The following is a 24315-nucleotide window of genomic DNA, read 5'->3' on the forward strand; positions in this document are numbered from 1 at the left end:
CGACAAGGCCGGCGCATCGCGACGCCGGTTCGCGTCCCAAATAAACCGGCCCAGCGCCGCGCCGCGCCGCGCCCGGTGATTCATCGCGACGACCACCGCCGCAACAACTCACACATCGCATTACCGTGAACCGTGCCTTTGTACGCTTTGCCTATGACGAACGCTCATTATTAGGATTAGCGGTAAACTATAATTCTTACATATTTACAATACACTAATAAAAAACTTGGGTTACCAATTTATAGATAAGAACAATGTTTTTGTAAGCGAAAAAGTACCTTTAAATTTCTATAATCAGTCACTGTGTATTTTTATGACACATTGATTATTTCATTTTATTTTGTAAGGTTAGTCCATTATTATTGAATATATTATAGACAAAAATTTAATACGCTAAGAATAATTGCGGATCGTATTTACTTTTAAGTGAAAATTATTATACATTTGATATATTTTCACAGCTATTATTTTATCAGCGGCTTTGTCAACTGCTATGTTTGTATCTATAACTTAGTGCCCAGAGAGCTTAGATGTTTTATTGTTATATATTTAACATATTAACTAGAACTGCTAACATATTGTTCGACATTTCGTCACTTATCTGTGGTTTAAACATTTTCATACTCTTAAAATTTAAAAGAAGGAAAAAAACGCTATTATATTAATCATTTTCAACGAATATTCAAAATAATGGAGTTATAATTGTTAGAAACAGAAGTAATATAAAATTATTAACATATACTGTATTATAATCGTCGGAAATACTATGGCAATGTTTAAGAATTATACAGAAAGAAGTTTTTGCAATAACATTTGTTATTGTTTAGAAAACAATGATGATCTTTACAAAAAAATCTGATACCAAGCTAATGTCCCAGAGGTTACAAATTATAAATACGTTCGTCATATATACAAAAAGCGTGCTCGATCAATCTATTTTAGATCGGACTGCAAGGCGCGGTCATACGAGTTATGAGAGCAAGGGTACGCAAGATTAACATCAAGGTTCTGTGGGTTCACTTCTGGCTGTCCAGAAACAGCCAAATTTCCTAATACAAAGTACGATAAAAATACATTTATATTTTAAGTGCCGATCTTAAAAAACACAATTTTAAATGAATACTTTACAAACTCGACAGAAAATGTCTATAGTAATTACGCATTTTTATACGCATCACGTTAGAAAAATAGTCAATGCATATAATGTATTTTTATAAGAAAGACAAAACATATACAGAGTTATTGGTTATAACTTGCTTGCTGTTAATCAATGTATAGTACATTATATACATTAATCATCGTAGTAAAAAATAGTTTTAAAAATATAGTTATTTAAACAAATCTCAATTAGACTAACCAATTAACGGATTAAGATTTTCGAAATAAGGATCGCGTCAACAAACACGGGGAGTGTGCGTTATTGCTTTCTATGTAGACAATAAATCTCGGTAGGTTGGGGCACGCCCCGCCTCGTGTCAATGCCCCTTTGACAGTGGGGCGCGACGCCGCATACGACAGGGTTGCCAGGTGACCGATATTTCACCGAGCACTATATACCTAAACAACGAAATTGGGTTCAAGGATATCTTATGTGCGAAAATGTGATATCGATTGATAAAAAACAATCACACATATCGATGCAACTGATGTAACTAATGAAAAATTTCGGTATTCTCTCTTAAGGCTTAAAACAAATGGTTTACATCTTATAATAGCATCTAGCAAATTCTGTAGCCGCAAATTCACATCTTGTATACATTGATATCGATACCGGAATAATTCCATACCGCTCACATATAGTCCATCAGAGAATAAGAATCAACAATGATAATAAGAGATAATGAACATCATTCACTAACATCGACACACGACTTTAGAAGAGTGAAGGCTTCCACTCACTGCACTAAAAAGACATAACCCCTCCTCGAGGCTGCAAGTTAATAGAGAAAAAGGGATAAAAACGAGCTCTCAATATAAAGCTTCAAACATACTTAATAACTTTTCTAAGATTAAGAGGAAAACGATCAAAATATAATAAATAGGTTTCACGACTTTATTTGGACGCTAATAATTAAAACTTATGTTAACAAGAATAAAGAGAGAAAGAATCCGCTGTAAATACTGATGTCTGTTAAGTATGAGCAGGAAGACCAAAACCTCATTAACTGCAAAGAAACTTTATCGTTACTTGAGATGCTATATTTACATGTCGCAGAAAGTAGCTATGCAAAACAACTGTTGCCGTAGTTTCAAGTAAAGAAACCGTATTGCTCATTCATTATGGTCAGATCCTTGTGTGGTATTTGATTGACATTTTTCGTTACGCTTTAGTCATTAGCATAATGTACTACTGCGGCAACTTATATGACAAATCAGACAGAGTCTGATCTCCTCAATCTTTCCTTCAAATTCTAAATTATTAAATTGAAATATAGATAAAAAACACCCATATTTTCTAGTTTTTTTTATTATTTTAAGATAATGACAGACATTCATCATATTTTTTAATATTACAAATTTACAAGATAAGCATTACGTTGATCTGGTATGCAGGTATAAAGTTCATTCTTGAACATGTTACCTTAATTTTTTCTATTGTTTTGCGTGCGGCTAATAACTTCTGATAGAACATCTCATTTTAATATGTAACAATCATAAGTCATTAAGAGCTTTTTCTTCTTATGTAAACACATAAGTACATTGTTTTTATCTCTGAAATCATTGATTTTTGAAAAAAATGTACCATACTTTACTTAACAGCTAATACGTTCACACCTCGAAAAAGTATAAATCGCTCTGAAAAAGAGAGTTTAAAACTTTTACACCTGTTTTTGAACATTCTGTAAGTATGCGATTCGATGTGTCATAACTATAAACTGCTATACAGTCTAGTACAAAACATTATTCTTTGCTCATCCTGCAATTTACAATATGTAACTTTATTAATTTCCACGAATTATTTCAAAGTAACATGGATTTTAAACTGAAACAATAATTTTTAACAATTGTTTGGCGGCGAACAAATGTGCCATTAATAGCACTTATTACGTCTCTTAATAATTTTTCAGTGTTTTGTGATAGTATTTCACATAAATATTTATAATATATTATGTCTTTTAAATATAACTTAGTATGTCCTGTGACACTTCTTTCTGAAACTTTGAAGCTACTAACGCAAGAAGACTAACAATCACAATGCGTACATCTAAAGAGCGTTAAAAGTGTTTTGGATAAACATTATCGTTCATTTGGAGACAAGCCCGTTTCATTTAGTCAGTATTACGACCGATGGTGTAAAGAAAAGATGGGTACTTCAAACAATACAATAAACGAAGGCATACTTTCGTCAGATATCAGAGTGAGGGGTTGGGAGTCGACCGGGGAGCAGGGCGGACGTCTAGACGCCGCCGTGCCCAAAGCTACAGTACTATTATACCGCACTTATACTGTGCCCTCATTGTGCCACAACTGAGCGATCCTAGCTTATCGTTTGCGTTTGATTAATGACCACGAAAAGCTACTGAAATTTGTAGCCTCTCTATTCTACATAAATACTTAATCTTTCATTTATAACTAAAACGGTTTTGAGGTTTAACATTCAATAACAATAAAAATCAGTTTATCGTAATATCTTATTAATGATTTTAATATCGATAAAACAAATAACTTTCATATTAGAGGTTGAGTACTGCATACACTTTTGTTTAGAGGCCATGTAAGGACTATTTGCAGATAATTAAAGTCTATTTGAATTTTTGTCTAAACATAAATAGAGATTGCCGCACAACAATAAATAATAAATACTCTTGAGTTTTAATATCAATCAGTGAAAACAAGGGTAACCGAGACGTGAACGAAAAGAGTAAACTTTGATAATTTTTTCGCGCACGGCAGAGAATGCAATCAACAAACTCAAATAATCGGATTCCGCAGGCAACTTAATTTCAAACAATCTGAGATAATGAAACAGACGATTCGAATAGAGGCATTGATTGCCGAAAAGACGGAGAACAAATTGCCTAACAACTTCGCAGAAAACATTTAAATGCTGATCTAAAATAACTCGAGCGTTGAGTTTTGTTAGCGACGCGAACGCTTCGCAAATATTTAATGTAAGACGATCAGTAGACGTGCGACGTCACAATCACTTTTTGCTCTTTATCGATCGCACAAACATAAGATTACATATGCAACCATCGACAGTTTCCAATTATATATTTGTATAATGTTATACTAATATGTTTTTGCTACACCAGCTACATTTTATCGAAAACGAAGTTGTTTTTGGTAACAGTTAACCTTATTTCATAATATTATTGACTATTTTTTATTGATTATTAACCAATAGGCAATACTAATAGGAAAGCATTAAGGAAGAGTACGAGGACCATTACTCACTGAAAGTAATCATTTATCTTACTGTCTCACAACATCCTGTACATTGAAAAGTGAGAGGAAATATTTACATGAACAAAATGATGAAATATTAGCGGGACAAGAATACGCAAACACCTGAGAATTTATGTACACAGCCTTGGCAAGGTGAGACAAAAACTGGTATAGTACGAAGCAAGAAGTACAGGACAAAAAATCCCGACTTTACCTCCAATTAATGGCAAAGTTGGGCGGATAATGTCGTATTATATTAATTACATATTGATGCAAACAATAAATTATACACCGAAACATAATTTTATGGTTGCTCCTAGATAGAGCAGCACACGGTTCCGGGTAATATTTACACCATTTTAAGAAAGTTAACATTAAACGTATAAAATATATTTTAAATAATATATAATGCTATGCTGCAGAGGGAGACTCTGGAGACCAGGGTATTATTAATGCGCTTGGATTAGTGTGGATTAAAAGGTTAAATTATTTTCTGTTCATTAAGTCGGAAAAGTAAATTAAAATATTACCAATTGACAAGACAGTATGGCTCTACCCTAAGGTATACGGTGTGATCTGCAACAACACACCCACCATTTTTACCGAGGTAAGCACCCAAGTAAGGATATGTCAATTGTGACACAGACATAATTTATAATGGTTACACGCACATGAGATATTAGCGAACACACGACTTGACGTATTATCAATTTCGCCTTCTTGATATACAATCACTTTTCTCTGACCCGAAATTCTGTGATTGGGACTAGAAAATAGTTTTAAAAATTAAGCATATATACTCCAGCGCTGCACTTTCAAAAGTTTAAAGAAGAAAGAAGAAGAAGTCAACTAAATTGTTACGTTAAAAATGATTATTTCGAAATAAGATACATTTAACGAATAGCGTTAACAATCGCCGGTGCGTCTGAGGTTACTGCACAAAGATATATTTTCAATAAACTTCTTGAAGCACAAGTTTGTTCGATAAAAATGTAAATGAACATACCAACCCTTATGACAAGACGGAATCATAGAAAGTTTAAGATGAAAACCCAACGTGTTTTGATATTACCTTCGGTTCTGAATTACATCATAACTTTAAATTAATATTTCAAGTTGACAATATATAGTTCATAAATTCACAAAATCAATTTGTCTTATATGAAATTATGTGAAAGATGATAAAATATTATTACCAATCAAAATTTAATAACGAATATTGTTCATATCTCTAAAGGGCGCGCCTCAATAGAGCTACGCTCTGTTCGTGCATTAAAAAATATCTTTGACATTCGACTAGGCGCCGCATCATAATGGAATGAATATATCATAATTACGAGCAACCATTGTTGATAGCCTGTTCATCTTGTTAACTAATGCTACGCGTACAGTGCATTGTAATATACGCCTTAGTACTACGTAATAAGCTTTAACTAGTGATCGTGAAAATAGTGACATGTAAAAACGATACGTAGGACTATACACGTTAAGCTTTAATTCGCAGAACAACAATGTGGGTTCATTGGTCAAGAAAATGAACCGATTCTCCATCCAAGCTTTGTCACGGATAAATAGTCGATGCCCGAAACGAAATGAATATCAGAGGGGCTGAATTTGTTCTACATTTCCGAAGGTTTCGAGTCGGGTTAAACCAATTTTGAAAATTGGAGTGTTTTAAGCCTTTTTAAGGGCCGTAACTAGATTAATTTAACAGCGAATTTATAATCCTACTCCACACACACACACAAGTGTTGCAGGTTTCCAAACGAGAGATGTAAATGATGAGTTGAAATACTCGGAGATGTAGTGTAGCGTACAAAAAGAAGTACTTTTGTTAATAGAAATTTTAACATGAAATATTTGGAGATTCTGAGTACTGCAATCAAAGTACGCGTGGTTTGATAAAAGGAATATATTGCGTAATTATTACTACAGTATAAACAGTACAAAACACTTATGTGAATGATAAGATGCATCCAAATGACCCAAACACAGATTTAAAAACGTTGCTCCAGTAACCTCGTTTCTTTCGAACAAATTCATTTAGCGCTATAAAAACGTTTATGGCGTCGTAAATTCTACAAATATTTTAAACACTCTCATGTAATAGCTTTAAGAACTGAAACAGAACGTAAGAGATCTAAGCTTTTTAAAATTAAAGCAACACGTAGAATGAAAGAGGAAAGGAGCAATCTTTTGCTTAAATCTTAGCTTAAAAACACTATCAATTACGTACAGATCATGCAAGGTAAAGTATGACATGCATTATCTCTTAAAGAAAATACTTCTATCCCAACAGCGTTCGTTACAAGAATCAGCAAATAAAATATTAGTGTGGGTCAACGTTTGAGTTGAATAATTAGTCCGCGGGGCGATTGCGGTGCACGACGTTGTCCGTCCGTTGGCACCGACCGACTCACTGTTGAGCCAAATTACTTTCCATTCAATGTCCGGAAAATGTCCTCTTGACCGATTTCGACTGTAGTATCGTACAGTCGCCGGAAGTAAAGCGATAGCATAATAACGGATATCATTAATACACTAGTCGATAGACTTCGTACGGTCAAATATTATAAGACCGAGGAAGTTCCATATAATTAAAATTTAAATAAAGCGTGTTTCAGAGATATTTTGCATAGGTTATTAATGTTTTGGATTATTAATAAACAGCAATTACATACAACTGTTTAAAAAATATTATAATAGCAATAAAATAAATAATAATATGCGTTTGCTTTATGATTATTTTCAAGTTCAACTGTATGTCGCCTGTTTCCATTGTATTTGATGTGAAAGATGTTATGCTGCTAGCCGGCTAAGGTTTTATGCAGCTTCATCGAAATTGAGCTGGCGGAAACAGGAGAAACGTGAGCTAATCGCCCGTTCGCCTATTAGAAAAGCATCAACATTATTTATTTATGCACGAATAAGCAATACTAACAAAGTAATGTCAAATAACATTACGAAAAAGATCATGTTTTTGAGATAATTCATAGCTTAGACAAGACAAAGTCTATCCGGTCATATCAGACCAGACTTTCTTCAACCAATTCATTTTGTCGACGCATTGATTCCGTATGACGTAAGCTACGTATAATTAACCAAATGTCACGGATAACTGATTATTCGGAAATAACGAGATAAAGCTGTTTACGTACGAGCAAGATGGACGGCGTCACTCTAAAGGTCGTTTTCTTTTCATGTCCCTCGGCGATCGCTTCCGCGGAGCCGTGCTGTGTTAAGGTGACATTGACATTTGTCCGGGTATTTTCGAACGTATGCTAAATGTTTTATATTTTTACTGAGTGCACCGGTGACTACGTCAAAAACAATTTATATATAATATACAGTACATTATTTATAAACATTTAATACAGTTATGATCACTCTGAAATATCATACATTCAATAACTTGTTTCTTGAAATTCGAAGGAGTAATAGTTTCGGGCAGTAAAAAACTGTAGAGTCGAATGATAAATAGTAATCCGGAATTTAACTTTTTTTTTCGCATTACTGAAAATATTGAGCAATATTTTAAGAACTTAAAATATTGATTTTTGGATAGGGTGTAGAATAATTGACAGCAAATACATTCACCCCTTTAAATAAATATAATACAGGAAATTTAGTAATTTATTAATTTAGTGTTCAGATAAAAATAAATTTTTTTCGCTTTTATTTGAATGTTGATAGCCTGAAGGTCGACTGATTGCGTTATTATCTTTTTCTAATAACCTGACAACTGTACGTACACATTTACAACTTGTGATAAATGATGCACGTGGCACCAACAAGCTCACAAGTTTAGTTAGGAAACTAACGTTCTGAAACCTCGGAAAAGACAGATTTCATTACTATATGTACTTAAGTCTTTTATTTTCTTTCACTTACTACAAGATATATTGAAGTAATTGTAATTTAAAAAGGCTTTCTCTTAAAATATATCATTCATACATTATATTTAGTTGAATCACATTTATATACTAAATTTATTTCAAATGTACGAGTATTCAAAATCAAAAATTCTTTATCTATTTACGATGGGTCAAGCTGAGTCTACTGACTGTTCGTTTTATAAAATAATAAGGTAAAAGCATTAAGTCTCATGGCAAACGTGCGGCAAAATGTAAAATGTGACTGCATCAGGGATCAGCCATACTGTAGTAAAAGTGGAATATAAGAAACGTAAATGAAATATCATTGACGTAATCGTATTGGATGATAAAATAATTGAAAACATTCCACGCGCGGACGTGATTTGGCTGTAATTTCCCGTGCATGCCGCTATCATGTTTTTAATTATCGCCCGCATACAAAACATTCTCGTTAAAACCCATTGTATATTTATTGCACGCTGTCCAATCAAGCGCCGGTCGTGGCATTGAAAGGTAATGCGGTGTTGCGCGATCGTCGCCGATCTGGGCCACATACCTCAAAATTGTGTTCTCATTGCGACACGGAACGCGCTCATTGATTTACTCCAATCCGCTCTACTTCTGGCGCAACGCTAATGCCGTTAATAAATTCAGATGAGGTTACCAAATCTTCAACTAACTAATTAAATGCCAAAGATTAATGAGCGTATTGCTCAAAAATAAAATCATGAAGAATAAACAACAATGCTTTTTTTAAAATACAATATCATGTCTTTTACTTTTTTCTTATACTGGGTATAGGATATCGTCAAGGTAGCGGAAAGTCGCTGGGTACGGGTAGTGAAGCCCGATCACCACGACCGTTGAGCAAAGCCTATACTAACGACTAACAGGATAATGATGATTTGTCGCCAAAAGAGGTACGGATTACTTTAATTGTACAAAAGTACATTTATGTAATCTTTCCAATATACTATATAATAGAAATGAGTTGTAGTAATAACAGATGTGTTTACCTAAAATTAATAATCTCGCAAATGTACCGACCGACTTCTCATTTTTTATTTATTTTATTTTGTACAATAACAAGATAGAAATGCCTTTGATGCTATTGATTATAATATTGAAAATTCGATAGGAGGGCCTACGTCCAGCAATGGAAGTCCCTGTAGCTGATGACGATAATCAATTAATTTTTAAATTGTAACTTAACTAAAATTATTAATAAAAAATATATAATATTTGCCTGTAAGAAATTGCGTTTTGCGATAACATCGTCCTTTGTACTTCATTTTCTTTTCTCTGTTAAATATTATTCCTCTTCGTTGTCCTGTTGATGTACAATATATAAAATAAAGAGTGAATAAATAAATAATATAAGTAACAAGCAAATAGTCAACCCCCTTTTTTGATCGTAAAGTTGAACGCGTCATTAAGTGTGAATCTATGAACATATACATACAAACGCCGGTCGAGTGGTATTTATTTAAATCACGCAATCGAACGCATGAAAAAGGCGTATAGTTATCCCGTTAGCCCGCGTAGAGATCATATCAGCGGCGCGGCTTCCGATGTCGAGCGAGCGCAGAACACGTAACAGTCGGTGTGGTCGCCTGTTCGCGGGACCGCGTGATCACACTCAGCTATGGTAAAATATGCAAGTATGCGATATAAAAATATAAGCATGCAATACAGAGGTGGCAACTATAAATGGTACAGGCCAGATCACAGAACAACGGCTTTATCGAGAAACGACTGACAAGATGTCATGAAGCAACGAGTATTTTCTTACTAGCCAAATGTTTTAAACTTACTGGTCTGAAAGACTTCGTACATTCAAAAATTATTTGCCTTTCGCAATCCGATAAATCGTATTTCATAGTGCTCGCTAATTAATGAATATTATTAAAACTTTCTATTTCGCACAGCATTGTTGATTTGCGACTACTCGTAGCCCTATTTTTTTCCAGTCTACAACTACATATGTAATCCTCACACTTCTTCATTGCTCTTTATTACTGACATCAAATGTTTGACAGCTTGAGACGAGTGTTTTAATTTAATCTGCGAAGAAAAAAGGTGTTGTTTTTACCATTACCATTTCTTATTTACATTACTTCACTAGAACCTCCTTTGCCTCAGGAAATAATAAACGTTGCAACCTGACTTTTGTACTGTTTAAGCGATACGTCCACTAACACACGAACGCAAAAAAAAAACTTACGAGATACCATTTACACGTGTAAATATCACACAGACGTCGATGAATTGACATTATAAAAATTTGCAAGAAAAACACTCATGTTTTTGTCCATATTAAACCCTTTTACGGGCAGAAGATGATGACTCCATCGCTACCACTATAACTACGTAGTTGTTAAGCGCGGGACGTGCCCCGCGTTGGAATCGGTCGTTGGCGGCCACCTTGACAACCGTCGCTCGTTCGGTTTAATGAGATCCGTGATAGTGTGTCGCGACAGGCTCGGCGCGCTCGTCGATTCGACTATCAACCGTGTCGAGGAAGAGCGCGAGGTTGCTCGGAACAATGTCAGCGGAGTTCGAGGCCGCCGCTTGTTTACGGTGCGCGCCCGGTAATTACACGGCGACACGCTGCCTAAATAAATATATCTTGTTTCTAAATTACTTAAATTTTATTTCTTAAGACGCCTGTTTCTATGCCGTACGACATTAGACACAAAATCGCCCAATTTTTGCTTAGTAAGAAGCGTGGTAATTATCGTTTTAGACGTAGAACATTCACGCTAGACATAGGCTTCCCTCCACAAGTTTTCCAGTAAGACCAGCTGGAAGAGGCCCGCACCATCGTCTGACAATTTTGTGGGCGGACGTCTTACGCTGCGCTTTCTGGTTTGTGGCCCCCACACCAGAACCTTAAGGCTTCAGCGAATGAATATATACAAACAGAAGAGTTTGTAATATTTTAATTTGTAAAATTAAATTGATTTTTGACAGCAATTTCATAGATCCATAAAGTCCTTCAAATGACTAACATTGTTCGACTGAACTAAGAGAGATACGCTATCAAGCTCACTCAAATGTTAAAAGCTCACTCAAATGTTAAAAGCGCACTCTATCCAAACAACATCTTTTTTTAAGCCACGCTTGACAGCTCGAGAAATTAAATGATAAGGAAAAGCGCCAAGTTAATTTTTAAACCTGTCAAGAAAAGTCGCACCCAAAACACTTCTCGACGACTGCATTTCTTGTTAATGAGTATTATATTACCGAGTACAAATACATTGTCCGGGCGTGCTTTTTACTTTATAGAACTTTGTTTCGATTAAAGTCACTGCAAAGTTACTATTACTTTTTATCTCAACTCACAAATCCACCGTGGACTAGAGGAATAACACAGACATGCAAACATATTATAAAAACCGCCAACAAGCGCTGATTTCTCGCGTCAACCGTTTTAAACTGTACTTAAACGATATCAGCATTGCATGTCCCTAGCCAGAATAGTCGCAAGAGCGAAATGCACCACTCACTGTAATGTTTCCAAAGCGGTTGGCTTATCACAGCTGGCTGCGTTGCCACGACCCACTTCGTGACACAAACACGAAGAGGCGTGTGTACATATACACGCACACATCCGCATGCCTCCCTTACCGCACCGGACTTGGGGAGAAGCGTACAACGGAAACTGGCCCATTGCCGTCAAAACTGTATTTTGTGGTCATATACAGTGTTAACACCTTTATCTAAATTACTACAACTGTTTTATTTAACATTGATTATTAAATCAAAGGTGATAATTTAATATTGATATTCATATTCTATTTAATATTCCGATACAAGAACGTACTAGGTTTCCACGGCTAGAGAGAGTGAATATTCATTAGCTAAACATAACACAATTTTATTTCATAGATATTATACACCAATGCTTTACCAAACAAAACATAAAACAGTTACATTGTATCTTTGCAGGTATTTAGAATTTTGTCCATCAAAATTGATACATTGTACGAAATTTCAACAGTTGAAATGATTCGCATTGTTGTGTATATACATACAATAAATATTTGCACAATGTTAGTTACGATGACAAAGTTCTTCGGACGTACATCCTTGGGTAACACAAAAACCACAACACCACTTCACTTAGACATTAAGATAATCACTGTTGCGACATTTCGTTCACGTTGATGAAAGTTATTTACTCCTCACAAACTACTACTGAAACTTTTAATTTTAATAGTAGAATAGTTCATACTATAGTGCTACCGAATGCCAAATACGATAGGAGTAATAGCTCCAGCCAATATTTCCTCTCGCACGCCCACGCGCTTAATCACTCCACGAATCATTTGTCCAAGTCGCCTTAAATCTCTGCAGCCTCTCAATCTAGTGAAAAAACTATAATGCTAACAAAATCGCTTTACTGTACCTTACCGAGCCATAGCAAGGGTGGAGAGGTGAAGGTCGAGGAAAATATAGCAAAAGCACCGTCTCCTCGAGTGTCGACGGTAATTCGACAGTATGGAGGCGGCCGATACTTTATCTTTTCTCACCGCCCGAATACCAAAGGCGCAGTACAGTTTCAGTGGCACTATACTCGGATTGCGTTCGCTATTTTATAACATAAGATGGAATACGTTTTCTATAGAGAGCAACATTGTAATGGTTAATCAGTATGGCATGTCGGCAATAATAGACGCTGCGTTGGTGCCAACATAGACCAGTAGCATTTTTCCTATACATTCAAATGTGCTGTGTTTTCAGAGAAAAAAACTAAATTATGATAAAAAGTTACTGTAAAACGTGCAGAACACTATGGCATACACGCAAGTGGTAGGAAGGGAAAGGTATAAAAACGTCGAGACGTTTGTTCTCCAACTTTCGTGTCTTGACAATAGCGCACTACATTACATTTAGTTTGATAGACGTACAGACGCAATTTTCGTTAATAGACATAAAAATAACACAGAACGATTTCATACCAACGTTAACAATGATAATTAAGCGCAGACGAGTAGTGCAGCAAACGCAGTGGCTGCCGCGAGTGCTCCGTATTTTTATCGTCAGTCCCGAGGCTATTTACATAAGCCGCGCTATCGGGAACCCATCGCCGCAAGTACATCGCTTGCGCCGTATAACCCGACATTAAAACGGTCTCCACTACGCCGGCTTACTCATACGTAACTATTAATTAACCAACGGCTGCTCAATAAAAATACTATTCTTGAAAACGAAAGCGTTAGTGGAATAGTTAAGAATAAATCTAAAAAGGGATCGTGTATGTATTGAAGGTTAAAGTTTTAAATATTTATAAAATGAGAATTACATTTTAATATTATTTATATGCAATTGTTAAATTGATAATTTTTTTATCAATGTTCAGAACAAGGTTCCGAATCAGAAAGCATTGTAACCTATGCATTGGACTTGTACTTTGACAATGCCAATATTGTTTATTATGTAAAATTATTTCAGAGCCGTTCAGGAGAATAATTAACTTTTAAATTTACCCAATATTTACTTGAGATTGTTTCGCTTATGTTAATGTTTATATGTCGTCTACTTAAGATATAACATAAACATGTATATAACAATAAGTGTTAACAGTTTTGGACTCATCTATAATAAATTAAAGATTTTTTAAATATTTTACTACGCCTGAATATGCGTTATATAAATAATATAGTTTTAAGAAATTTTTGGCTACATGATAGAAATAGCAATAGCTGTAGAGGTTTTTTTATGTGATGTCATATTTATTCAATTACTGATGGAATGAAGAGAAATGTATGTTATATTGTCAGATTGCGCAAAACGTAACCTTTTTTTAATATAATAACCATAACGATTCTGTATTTTTAAAGTTACCGACAGTTTTCGCGTTTAGCTTTCATCTTAAAAATATTATTCCACCTGTTGCGATATTCTTCTTTAAATTCATCTAAATAGCTTGTGACATTTGCTTGCAATAAAAACAGCTTTTGTGATAATCAAAACTAATGTTAGTCGAGTAACAAATATCGAAAGAACTTTACATAAGATATCATAAGCATTTGATGAATGTGTGCTTAAAACACAGTGGGATTCTTAGCGCTACCAAATGCTTTAATTGCATATTCAAATGTAACCGCACACAGTACACGGCGCTCCGCGGGCCGCGCCCGCCGCAACCTCTGTTTAATCCGTTTCATATTTCACATAATACAACAGTTTACATCTAAATAACATTAAATTGAACATTATAATTGACCTAGTACGCCGCTCTTCAGAAAATATTGTCAAAAATAATTTTAAATACAAAACGACGACAATTTATTATTTATTTTAAAACATTAACACCTACTTTCAATCATTCCTTATACACACCTCAGTACACCTGTTTCAAATTTAAATTTCCTTTTAAGTTTTAACCAGCTTTAAGAGACCTGGTATTCACAGAAACACTTGAGCGTAAGAAATCGGTTTCAAAAAACGTTACACACCGGAAGCTCCACAACCTTACGATAAGGTGACACACACACCGCGATCAAGAAAAGGGACATCCAGATTCCACAAAAGTAAAACTTTTGCCTCAATTGCTTTACACCCCTAATTTGGCATAGTGCAAATTCTATATGTTTCTCAAAGTAAACACTGTCGTCAGAAAATGCGTTAAAGACAGCCCTTGAGGAAATACCTGTTGCAGGCGGTAATGTGTGCTTTATAATTCTTCACATGCATGATAATTTTTAAACGCGTATAAGCATTCCATCCTTTAAAAAAATACTTTTTGTTAATTTTCCGAGTTTTCCACGAGGTTTTACGCGAGTGCCATGATAGTAACAAGTCGTAACGTTTTACATACATGCAAGTATAAGAGATCGTCTGCTGTGAGGGACGAAGGATCATAGTCTAATAATTCATGATATCTTGCGATGAAATATATATAAGCTAAAGAAGATATATTCTTGCGAATACACTGTTAGCAACACCTGTTTCAATTACAAACAGAGGTAATAATGTATCATGCAAATCTTAGATCGCGTCGAAGTTTGAAGCGACGTATCGCATATTAAATACACATGCCCAAGATGCATTTAAATTGCACATTAGCGGAACCGGTTTTTGTAACGAGCTATTGCAGCGTTAATTACTTGGGCATGCTTCATTTAGATATGGCTTCTTAGATAAGTTTAGCAATCTATCCGTTTATTCTTGTATTTTTAAAACGACAATAGTAAAATTATGGTTTTAATTAATATTTAACTCAGTTTCTCTCGGCTTATGATGCTTCCTCCGTTTGCTATCAAAGATCATTTATAAATGAATAACTATAAATATCTTGTACGCTATACCTAATATATCTTTCGATTATATTGAATATAATATATCTTGACAAACATTTCAAGGTTGGATTTGTTCTCAATATTATAACAGACTCTAAAAGTCATCGGGTATTTCGAATTAATAATAATTTCTTCGAGGGCAGGCTGACAAAGTTTGATTGACAATTATAATCAATAAATTTTGGTGGCAAAGAAGTTCATCAGACACGCTTTAAGTCGAACAGAATATAGCGTTTGTTAGTTTGTGTCGTAAAACTCACGTCTTAAAACTTTAGAAAAGAGCAATGATCTCTTACAAATCACGTAGCTAATACAAAGAACATTAACCATTTACAAATATTTTGATCTTTTTACGCCCACTCCGTCCACCTTCGCAAAACTAATAAAGCTGCGATGCGAAAGCGTTATCAATTCTGAGTGGGAGTGAGAGAGAGTAGAGAAATAATTCAATAGATAAGACATCCTTTCTTGATTTAAGAATATTTTTTATCAAACACCGACCAGTGAAGTGTGAAATTATTTCATAGCTATAAAAAGAATCTATAGTTGAGACATTTTTAATATTAGACCATATTTTTATATTGCCTAACCTACTTTTTTAAAGATTTTGTTAAATATTTTTGTCTTAATCAATACAAATTAGATCTAGCTTGAATTAAGGATGTATTCTTAGCAATGGAAGCCATAAAGTCAGAGGTTGATTGGCAATTAGAGGCTACGAATAACATTAAACGCAAACCTTTATACTTAAACTTTGTTCTAAAAATATCAATTTCTTCGATATCGGGAAACCAAGTTTTAAATATAGAACTACATTCAAATATTGCTTATTGATTTGCAACGCAAAGGTTGTTTTAGCGGCTTTCGGTATTTCATTGTAATACAAGCAAATAATAAAGTAAATGTTTTCTCATACAATCTATATGGTTTATACACTTGATTATTTTCTAAAGAATTTTAAAATAAAAACACGACTTGATGCTTATTTAAAAGTCAAAGTTTAGTGAAAGAAGATCAGCGTCGCATTTTATTAGAAGTGGTATCATTAAAAAGGGATCAGAGCGGAATTCGTGGCACAAGTTTCAAATTTGGTGCCGGCCCATCGTTATTCTGCAAGTAGGACGTTACTTTGCTAATAACAATTTTTTATTTCGTGGCGCGACTAATTGCGGTGTTGAAAGATATCGCTTTTGTTGTTGCAGAAACTATTGAATTTAACTCTCGAAGTCTAGCGTATTTTATCCGTTGCAGTATAGACTAACACGTACATTTTTACGATGTAAAACATATCATCACTATCTAGTGATAAATATATGCTTTACTATATTCGCCGAACAAAGTTCAGTGAGATCTTTTTTTCCGGACTTGTAAGCAAATCAGTCAGATTATTTTAGTGAGTGCTAAAAATCGTAAATAAATTTAAGCATACATTTACACAGAGCTGATTTTTTTAAAAACTGCTTTATTTACATTTTTTATAAAATCAGTTACTGTAATTTTCTAGGTCTCCAATATCCATCAATATAATTTATCTCAGCCCTCTAGGAACCTGCGCGCTCTAATGCGAATTTAAGACAAAATGTTAGTAATACACAATATAGCAATAGTCGGCACTAGGTAATTAATTATGGTTGAAAACCGCATAATTAAAAGAATAAAACTATATAAGGTTTACTGCAAACGACATTCACAGTGACGTAGGTACGGGTACTTGAAAATGCATTGTGGCGCGGTACGTCGCGAAGTGGGTCGCATCGGGCGGCCGCGATAAGCTCGACGGTTCGAAAACATTACCGCCACTGGAAGTGGATTGCATTTCCCGAATCATTGCGACCGCGTCTGATCATCTCGCATTGCTTACGTTTTGCATGTACACATTTAACATCGGATAGTGTTACAACCACGTAATCACTAGTTCTCTTTTTTTACTTGTTTATTTATTTTCTATTTGTTGTATATAAATACTTCCTAAACATCCCATGCCATAATAAAAAAAATTGGACCCCCGCAAAACGCGATTTCCTTCATACAATCATTAAAAGGACTTCGTTAATACGGAGAAATAGAGCGGGCGGTCATGTAGCGCCATCTATTAGAAGTACATGTACATACATATATATTATAACTTATTTATTCATTTACTACTTTCATAATTCTATTTACTATACAATACTAATACAAAGCATTTTAGAAAACACCGGTGCAAGCTATAGAACAACAAGATTATTTGAAAAAAAAATCAATTCTTTAATACACCTATTTACCTACATACCTTAATATAATATAATTTTAAAAAGTTAGATAGTAACTATTATGCTAGAATAAACTATTTATTTTCGAATTATATGATTATCATCAATATGTTCTAAAATATATTGTTAGAAATATATCGTAATAATAACTACGTAGTATAATGCTATACAACATATTTAGCGTAGTAAAAGACACATATGCCTTAGCCTAGCTCTAGTGTTTGTTCTTCAATAGCTTAATATCAGGCAATGTCGGCAATCGTTCTCTTTGAAATTTTACAATAAAATGGGAAAGAAAGATGAAGCTAAGGCTAAGGTTTGTCACCCAGAGTTCAATTAATAGACCAACATCCAGAGTTTGGCGTTCATCTTTGCTTTGATTATGTGAGCTATTGAACAACTAAGCGATTCTACGAGCCTTCTCTCTCGGATTTACACCTGAACCTGTGCGTCCCATTTGCATAGTTTTCTAGCAAAGACAGAGAGTGGAGGATTGTAAGAAGAAGCCCCATGACCACAAATATTCTACTATGAATATTCGAAAATATTTATTATTAATACTAGGAAGATAGTTATAGAATGATGAGAACTCACTCTGACAGGCGCCGGGAAAAGCGACGAGGCGTCTGGCTCGGCGGCGTGCGCGTGCGACATCTGGTGCGCGCGAGCCTGCCGCTCGCGTTCGCGTTCGCGGTCGCGTTCGCGCTCGCGTTCGCGGCCCGCCCACGCGCCACCAGCCCCGCCGCCGCCCCCAGCACCGCCGCCGCCCGCACCGCCACCCCCGCCCCCACCGCCTCCCCCACCGCCCCCGCCGCCACGCTCCCACTTGTCGTACCTGAAACACATATACATATGATTATTCCCATACGATCACTAGCAGTTTATGCTGCTGATATTATTATCACAATGATAAAGAACGATTACTCTTATGTAAATTTCGAACATAAAAAACATTAGTATCGATGTGTGCATTCATTATAATATAACTACCATAAATATTCGGACCATCAATTACATTTCATTACGCCTTTTTTGGTTTCATTAGCTTATAATCATTATTAATAATTTATTATTTCACTCCGCTCCGTGAATACTCATTTAATTACTTTAAAAAGTAAACCTTTATCACTGTAATTCAAACCTTTCACATAGAGTTTTTAATTAGAACGTAATGATTAATTAATAAGGAGTAAATTAAGCAACAAAGTATTCTTATATCCGTTAAATAATATGTAATCCTAATTTATTACCACGTTTCCCATTAAGAAGTCTCGTGATGGGAAAAGTTCAGAAATTTATTCCACGTCTATCACAAGGGACTAGTGGAAAGTGGGTGCACGATTTTAGTTATGAAAGAATAAATTGTATCATTGTTTGAGTACCACTTTTATACTTATAAATTGTGTTGTATAAGTTTGCTTTTTTCTAACAAGAAAATGTACTTTCTTGTAGAGATGAATAATATACTCTGTGCCGCTAAGTGAAATAAAGAACACGGCGTCAAAGTTACAATAGTTAGTAGCCCGAACAGTACGATTCTACAAAGATATAAAATACTAATTCCTGCACAACACCGCCTTTACGCTTACCGCCACGAAACTAAGTCATGCTTCAATAGCCCACACCTAGTAGTTTAGCAGACATAGTCTCCTTCAAATTACATAGCAATATTTACGCGTTGAAATATTACACAGTACACAGATGGAACAGGGTCCATCAATAAGGGGAACAGAGGTGACCTTGCTAAGGTCGTCAGAAGTCGCTGGATGTAGGCCGCTACCTGTCGGTTATCCATATGGAAGGTATAATATACCTGTGTAGTGTAGGTCACTGCTAGATATATATCCATCCGTTACCATTTTACGGATAGAATGGTGATGATATCATCGAGAACCAGGCAATAAGAGAACAAAAATACGAGTTAATTATGTTAATAAAAAAAAGGTAATACGATTCAAAAGTAAATTTGTAGCATAAAGTTGAATGTACATTTGTGTTTTGAAATATTCCACGCTGCAGTAATCCGGAGAACATCGATGCCAATGAATAACACCGGTGGAAACCTAGTACATTTATTGAAGCAGTCATAAATCTTCGCTCGCACCATAATTCAGTTGTAGCGCGCAACGTAAGACAACGCGTTAATTAACTAGTGCGCAGGTTAAACGTATTGTTGCAATGTAATTTAGAACTTGATGCGAATGGAATACAATACCTTTTGCTGCGTATTATATGTAAAGTGCTAATTAAATAATAAAAATTACAAAAATACCTTCGCTTTTGTAAAATAATAACTAACTATAACGTCACAACTTGAAAACTTTAGTATGACAATTTTAGTATATATAGACGTATCGCTACATTTTTCATTTTAAAAAGAAAACTTAAAAATGATAATCTATTGCCAAAATTGTCAAATAAAGTGTAAAAAACTGTATATGAACAACCCCAGGAACGTTGCTTATTAGAATTGTGTGTGAACGAATAAGAAAAAATACGCAGCATTTTTTATAATTTGACATTGTAGCTCGATCCGACGCTCCCAACAGAGAGCACGAGCATCACTACCAAAAACGTGGTTTAGGCTAAGTTCCATCAATAGCCCTACCCTATCAAGTGTATTCATTTAATGATTTAAATAGAATGTAGAAGAGCTGGAGCGTTCCAAATAAATACTTCAAGACTATTCGAGGCGATTGCCTTACGCTCGTAAATTAAAACGGCAAATAATTTTCCTCTTCCTATGCACTACGCGGCGCAGGGATCATAAAACTCCAGCATCCCTCTTAACGTGTCGTAAAATGCGACTAACGGTTCGTTGAGAATATTTATTTATAATTTTTTTTAAAACAGCTTTCCTCCCCTCTGGAGAGGCGCCAGGAGAGTGTATAATTTTTATATTAAGTGGGATATATTTCATATACAACTGTACACTTTAATGAGAGCTTAAATTATGATTGCAAATATCACTCGTCTACATCTATTGCGAAGGATTTTAAAATGGTCGCGTAGTGTTATATATCTTATCTATTTAGTGTCATATAAATCAGGAATTAATAAAAATTAAAGTATTATTTGAGCAGTAACTGTTCATCATCGGGCAAAAAGCGCGCGCTGCAGCCCTTTCGCGACTATGCCAATGTGAGATTAAAAGAAAACTTGCTATCAGTAAAACAAAAGAAATCAAATTTAAATAGAATTGTAGAAGTGGATTCTTAGAAGGCCAAAGAATATTAATTAGGTATGAGGCCAAGAGTGTCCTAACAAACAAAGAAAACTATTTAGCTTATATAATGTTGCAGACAAATTATGAATCGAATAAAATTATGTTTATAATACAGATCACAATACTGCAAATATCAAATTTCAAAATATCCGTTGTTAGACTCTCATTACAGTGCGAGATCTAAACGTGACATTAACTGCGAAGTGATCGCGGTACCACTTTATATTTTGACGGAGCAGACAAGAAAGTAAAGGAAAGCGAACTTATTAACTAACTTTACATTTAAAAACAAATAATGTGTATAGACAGCTTATACTTGTATCTTTGCACTTAAATGATACTTATATAAGAATGTTATAAATTTAGACTTATTAAGAACTCATAACTTTAAGGGATATCCGCTGATCTTCGGAGGAATTTTGCATTTATGCGATAATATGCAATTCTGTTGGGGCCTTAGGAACTTTGGTCGCTTCTCCGATATCAGACAAGCTCCCACATTCCACGGATTGCACGGACTTGGTCCAGAGAATTCAATAGTAGCCGGATAAAGTCAAAATTCCATCTCATGTTATTCGTGAATCAAAGATGCGATTGCATGGTAGCAAAATGTCTATATTTGACGCTTGAAAGTTGCAGATGTTTCAGTTGCTTTTGAAAAAAGATTAGACAAACTTGTCTGATAAATTACTACTAGTATTAATAAAAGGTTTTCTTGTGTTGGAAAATATTAATATCATAAACTTTAAACACAGCATAAAATACTGGTTATTAAAATATCAAAAATGTATTTATAATCGGGTTCAAATACGTCCTACACAATTATGGTGCTAAACAATTGTTTGATCCGTCGCCACTAGCCACGATGTATCGTTGTCTTTTAAAATAATTCAGTGCTTCCCAAACAATAGCTACAATGCATTATTACCATGTTTACCGTGGTGTTCAACAGCCGCGACTTGCTCGAGCGCCTCGCTTGCCCAGTGTCCTTGACGTTTGCATTAGAGAACAAGTTTTCACTTTAATTCATTATTCCGGCAATGGGTATATACTTTTAGCAATCGAAATATTAACCACCTGTTTTTTTTTATTTAATAAAATTTGCAATCGCTGTAGATAAATAGAAAGTTATTACTTGTTAAAAATTACACATGCTAAAAGAAATAGTGTGAATCAATACGAATCAGGCATTTAGTTCTAGGATAGGAGGTCATCTGGAAATTTTCTTAAAAGTAATTTCGTAGTGACATAGACTTGATAAATCTGTACAGTCACAAAGAACCAACATAAAGTAATGAAAATTGCGTACACTCGTGGAGAACAGCGAGACTTATTGTACTCTGACGTGTAACAGTGTTGTTATTTACGTGGGGTGTGTACGTCGTCACCGGTTATATAACGGAGCACGCACTCCGCCACATTACGCACTGTGCGTTTCGATAGTGCCGTTCGTAGTGAATTCGGAATAGGCAATGTTTGCACATTAAACGCGAAATGAGACTCAGGCGCTAGACTAACAACACAACAAGATTTAATTGTAGGTGCAAGTTGTGAAGACGCTGTTTATGAGTAGAACAATATTCAATAAACAAAATCACGTTGCTATAATATTTCCATTGTGTGTCCACATGTGACGCATTGTTTATCTACATCTAGTAATAATAAATTGATCACGTATGCTTTTGCAATATGCTATTATGAAAACTATTTATCATAATCCAAGCAATTTAATTCCTTATATTGTCACAGGTCTTCCTCAACAGAATGTAATACGACACAATCTGTATTTTTTTTAACATTTATGGACTTTATAATAGTTAAATAAACTGACTTTGTTAAAGTCTACGTGTCCATATGGATATTTGCCTGTTTTCTGAACTATGTTCAGATATGGGTCGGTGATTGAAAAACAAATATCTTGGGATAAACAGATAAGTACACAAAAACATTACGATGACGAATGTTGGAGAAATCATCAAATATTCATTTGAAAAATGGACGAAATAATTGTATGACAAAAATATAATTTTGAATTAATTTTCTGCTACTTCTAGTTATTTCTTCTAAACTGTTTTAAGTCCAAATTTATGCATATTTATTCAGTTTTCTCAATAACTTGATAAGCAGACCATAAGTACTGAGATACTAAATTTAACCTTTCTATTTGTTATTAGTCTTGTTTTACATATTTTGTAAGTTAGCCGTTTCAAACAGTTTGACCCAGTTTTTCGTAGTGCCAAGTTTTTCCAAAACTATAAATAAATTTAAATAATAGTGTTAAATAAACGCCTTTAAACAATTATTTGGTCTCCAATGAATCGTCAAATTTGTTGCGAAAAAAGAAGAATAGTCTTATTAAAAAGGTTCATATTGGCAGATGTCAGAGGTCTCTATAACAGGCAGCGATTTCTGACGAACGTATTGACATAGTTGTACACGCTATTCTCCTAAAATATATTATTAAGTGCAATCGAAACATCTTTCTCGTTCAATGTCCCTAATTGTATGACGACGAAGGTCTACAAACAGATGTGCGATGACTTATGGTAGAAGTGATCGTTATAAATGATTTCAATTGAAAAATCATGTATAAATGAGTTTAAATACGATATTCAAGTTGTAAAGAACAAAATAACTATAAAAATGTCTACAGTATTGGATATTATATGTACATCTAACGGATCACTTTTCTTACTTTTCCGGTACAATTATGAGTTATATAAATGTGTTCCAAATCATAAACGAAGTTTCTGATATCGGAGACATAGGCTGTGTAGTCTAGATCTAGTATCTAGACTGCACAACCGATAAAATAATAGGAATATATACTACCAGTCTTTGTATTGTTCGACGTAATTAATATTGTAGAACATAATTAATATTAAGTACGTCGAATAGTCCGTGGTTTTAGTGGTCAAACTATTACATTTTAACTGTGATTAATATTTAGTTCTACCCTCGTTTTGACAATAATTATTGAATACTATGACACGGTGACTTAATTCTGTAAGTTGTGTATTTCTAGTAAAACCATAAAGATGTCTACTTTTAAAAATATTAATAGCTTCCGGAACACAAAAAGAAACCTGTATAGAAAGGACAAAAGATACGGCAAGGATTTACGAGCATCGGGTGCAATTATGGAAACTAGCTATACCACTTTCACCGTCCGTACGCCAGTCCGTCACGTGGCAGCTGTGATTTACCGCCGTAATTACTCACCACTTCGATCCAGCTCGAGGCGTCAATGAATATATTTAGGAGCG

The 24315-nt window shown here is 34.7% G+C and overlaps 1 protein-coding gene and 1 long non-coding RNA gene across 2 annotated transcripts in view; both read right to left on the reverse strand.

Annotated features, from left to right (window-relative positions):
* The window catches only part of lilli (lilliputian), a 113982-nt gene extending 95445 nt beyond the window's left edge, over positions 1-18537 (reverse strand). Inside the window, exon 1 of the mRNA XM_068766849.1 lies at positions 18418-18537. Coding sequence (XP_068622950.1) covers positions 18418-18477 — 60 coding nt within the window. The 5' untranslated portion in view covers positions 18478-18537. The remainder of the gene's footprint in view (positions 1-18417) is intronic.
* Positions 18538-18629: 92 nt separating this feature from the next.
* LOC137923629 (uncharacterized) overlaps positions 18630-24315 on the reverse strand; it is a 138314-nt gene continuing 132628 nt past the window's right edge. The window contains exon 3 of the long non-coding RNA XR_011107561.1: positions 18630-18658. This is a non-coding gene — a long non-coding RNA (uncharacterized lncRNA). The remainder of the gene's footprint in view (positions 18659-24315) is intronic.

This window comes from Battus philenor, unplaced genomic scaffold, assembly GCF_028537555.1.
Source record: "Battus philenor isolate CCGP_79_NKW_IND1 unplaced genomic scaffold, ilBatPhil1.0.hap1 SCAF_22, whole genome shotgun sequence".
NCBI lineage: Eukaryota > Metazoa > Arthropoda > Insecta > Lepidoptera > Papilionidae > Battus > Battus philenor.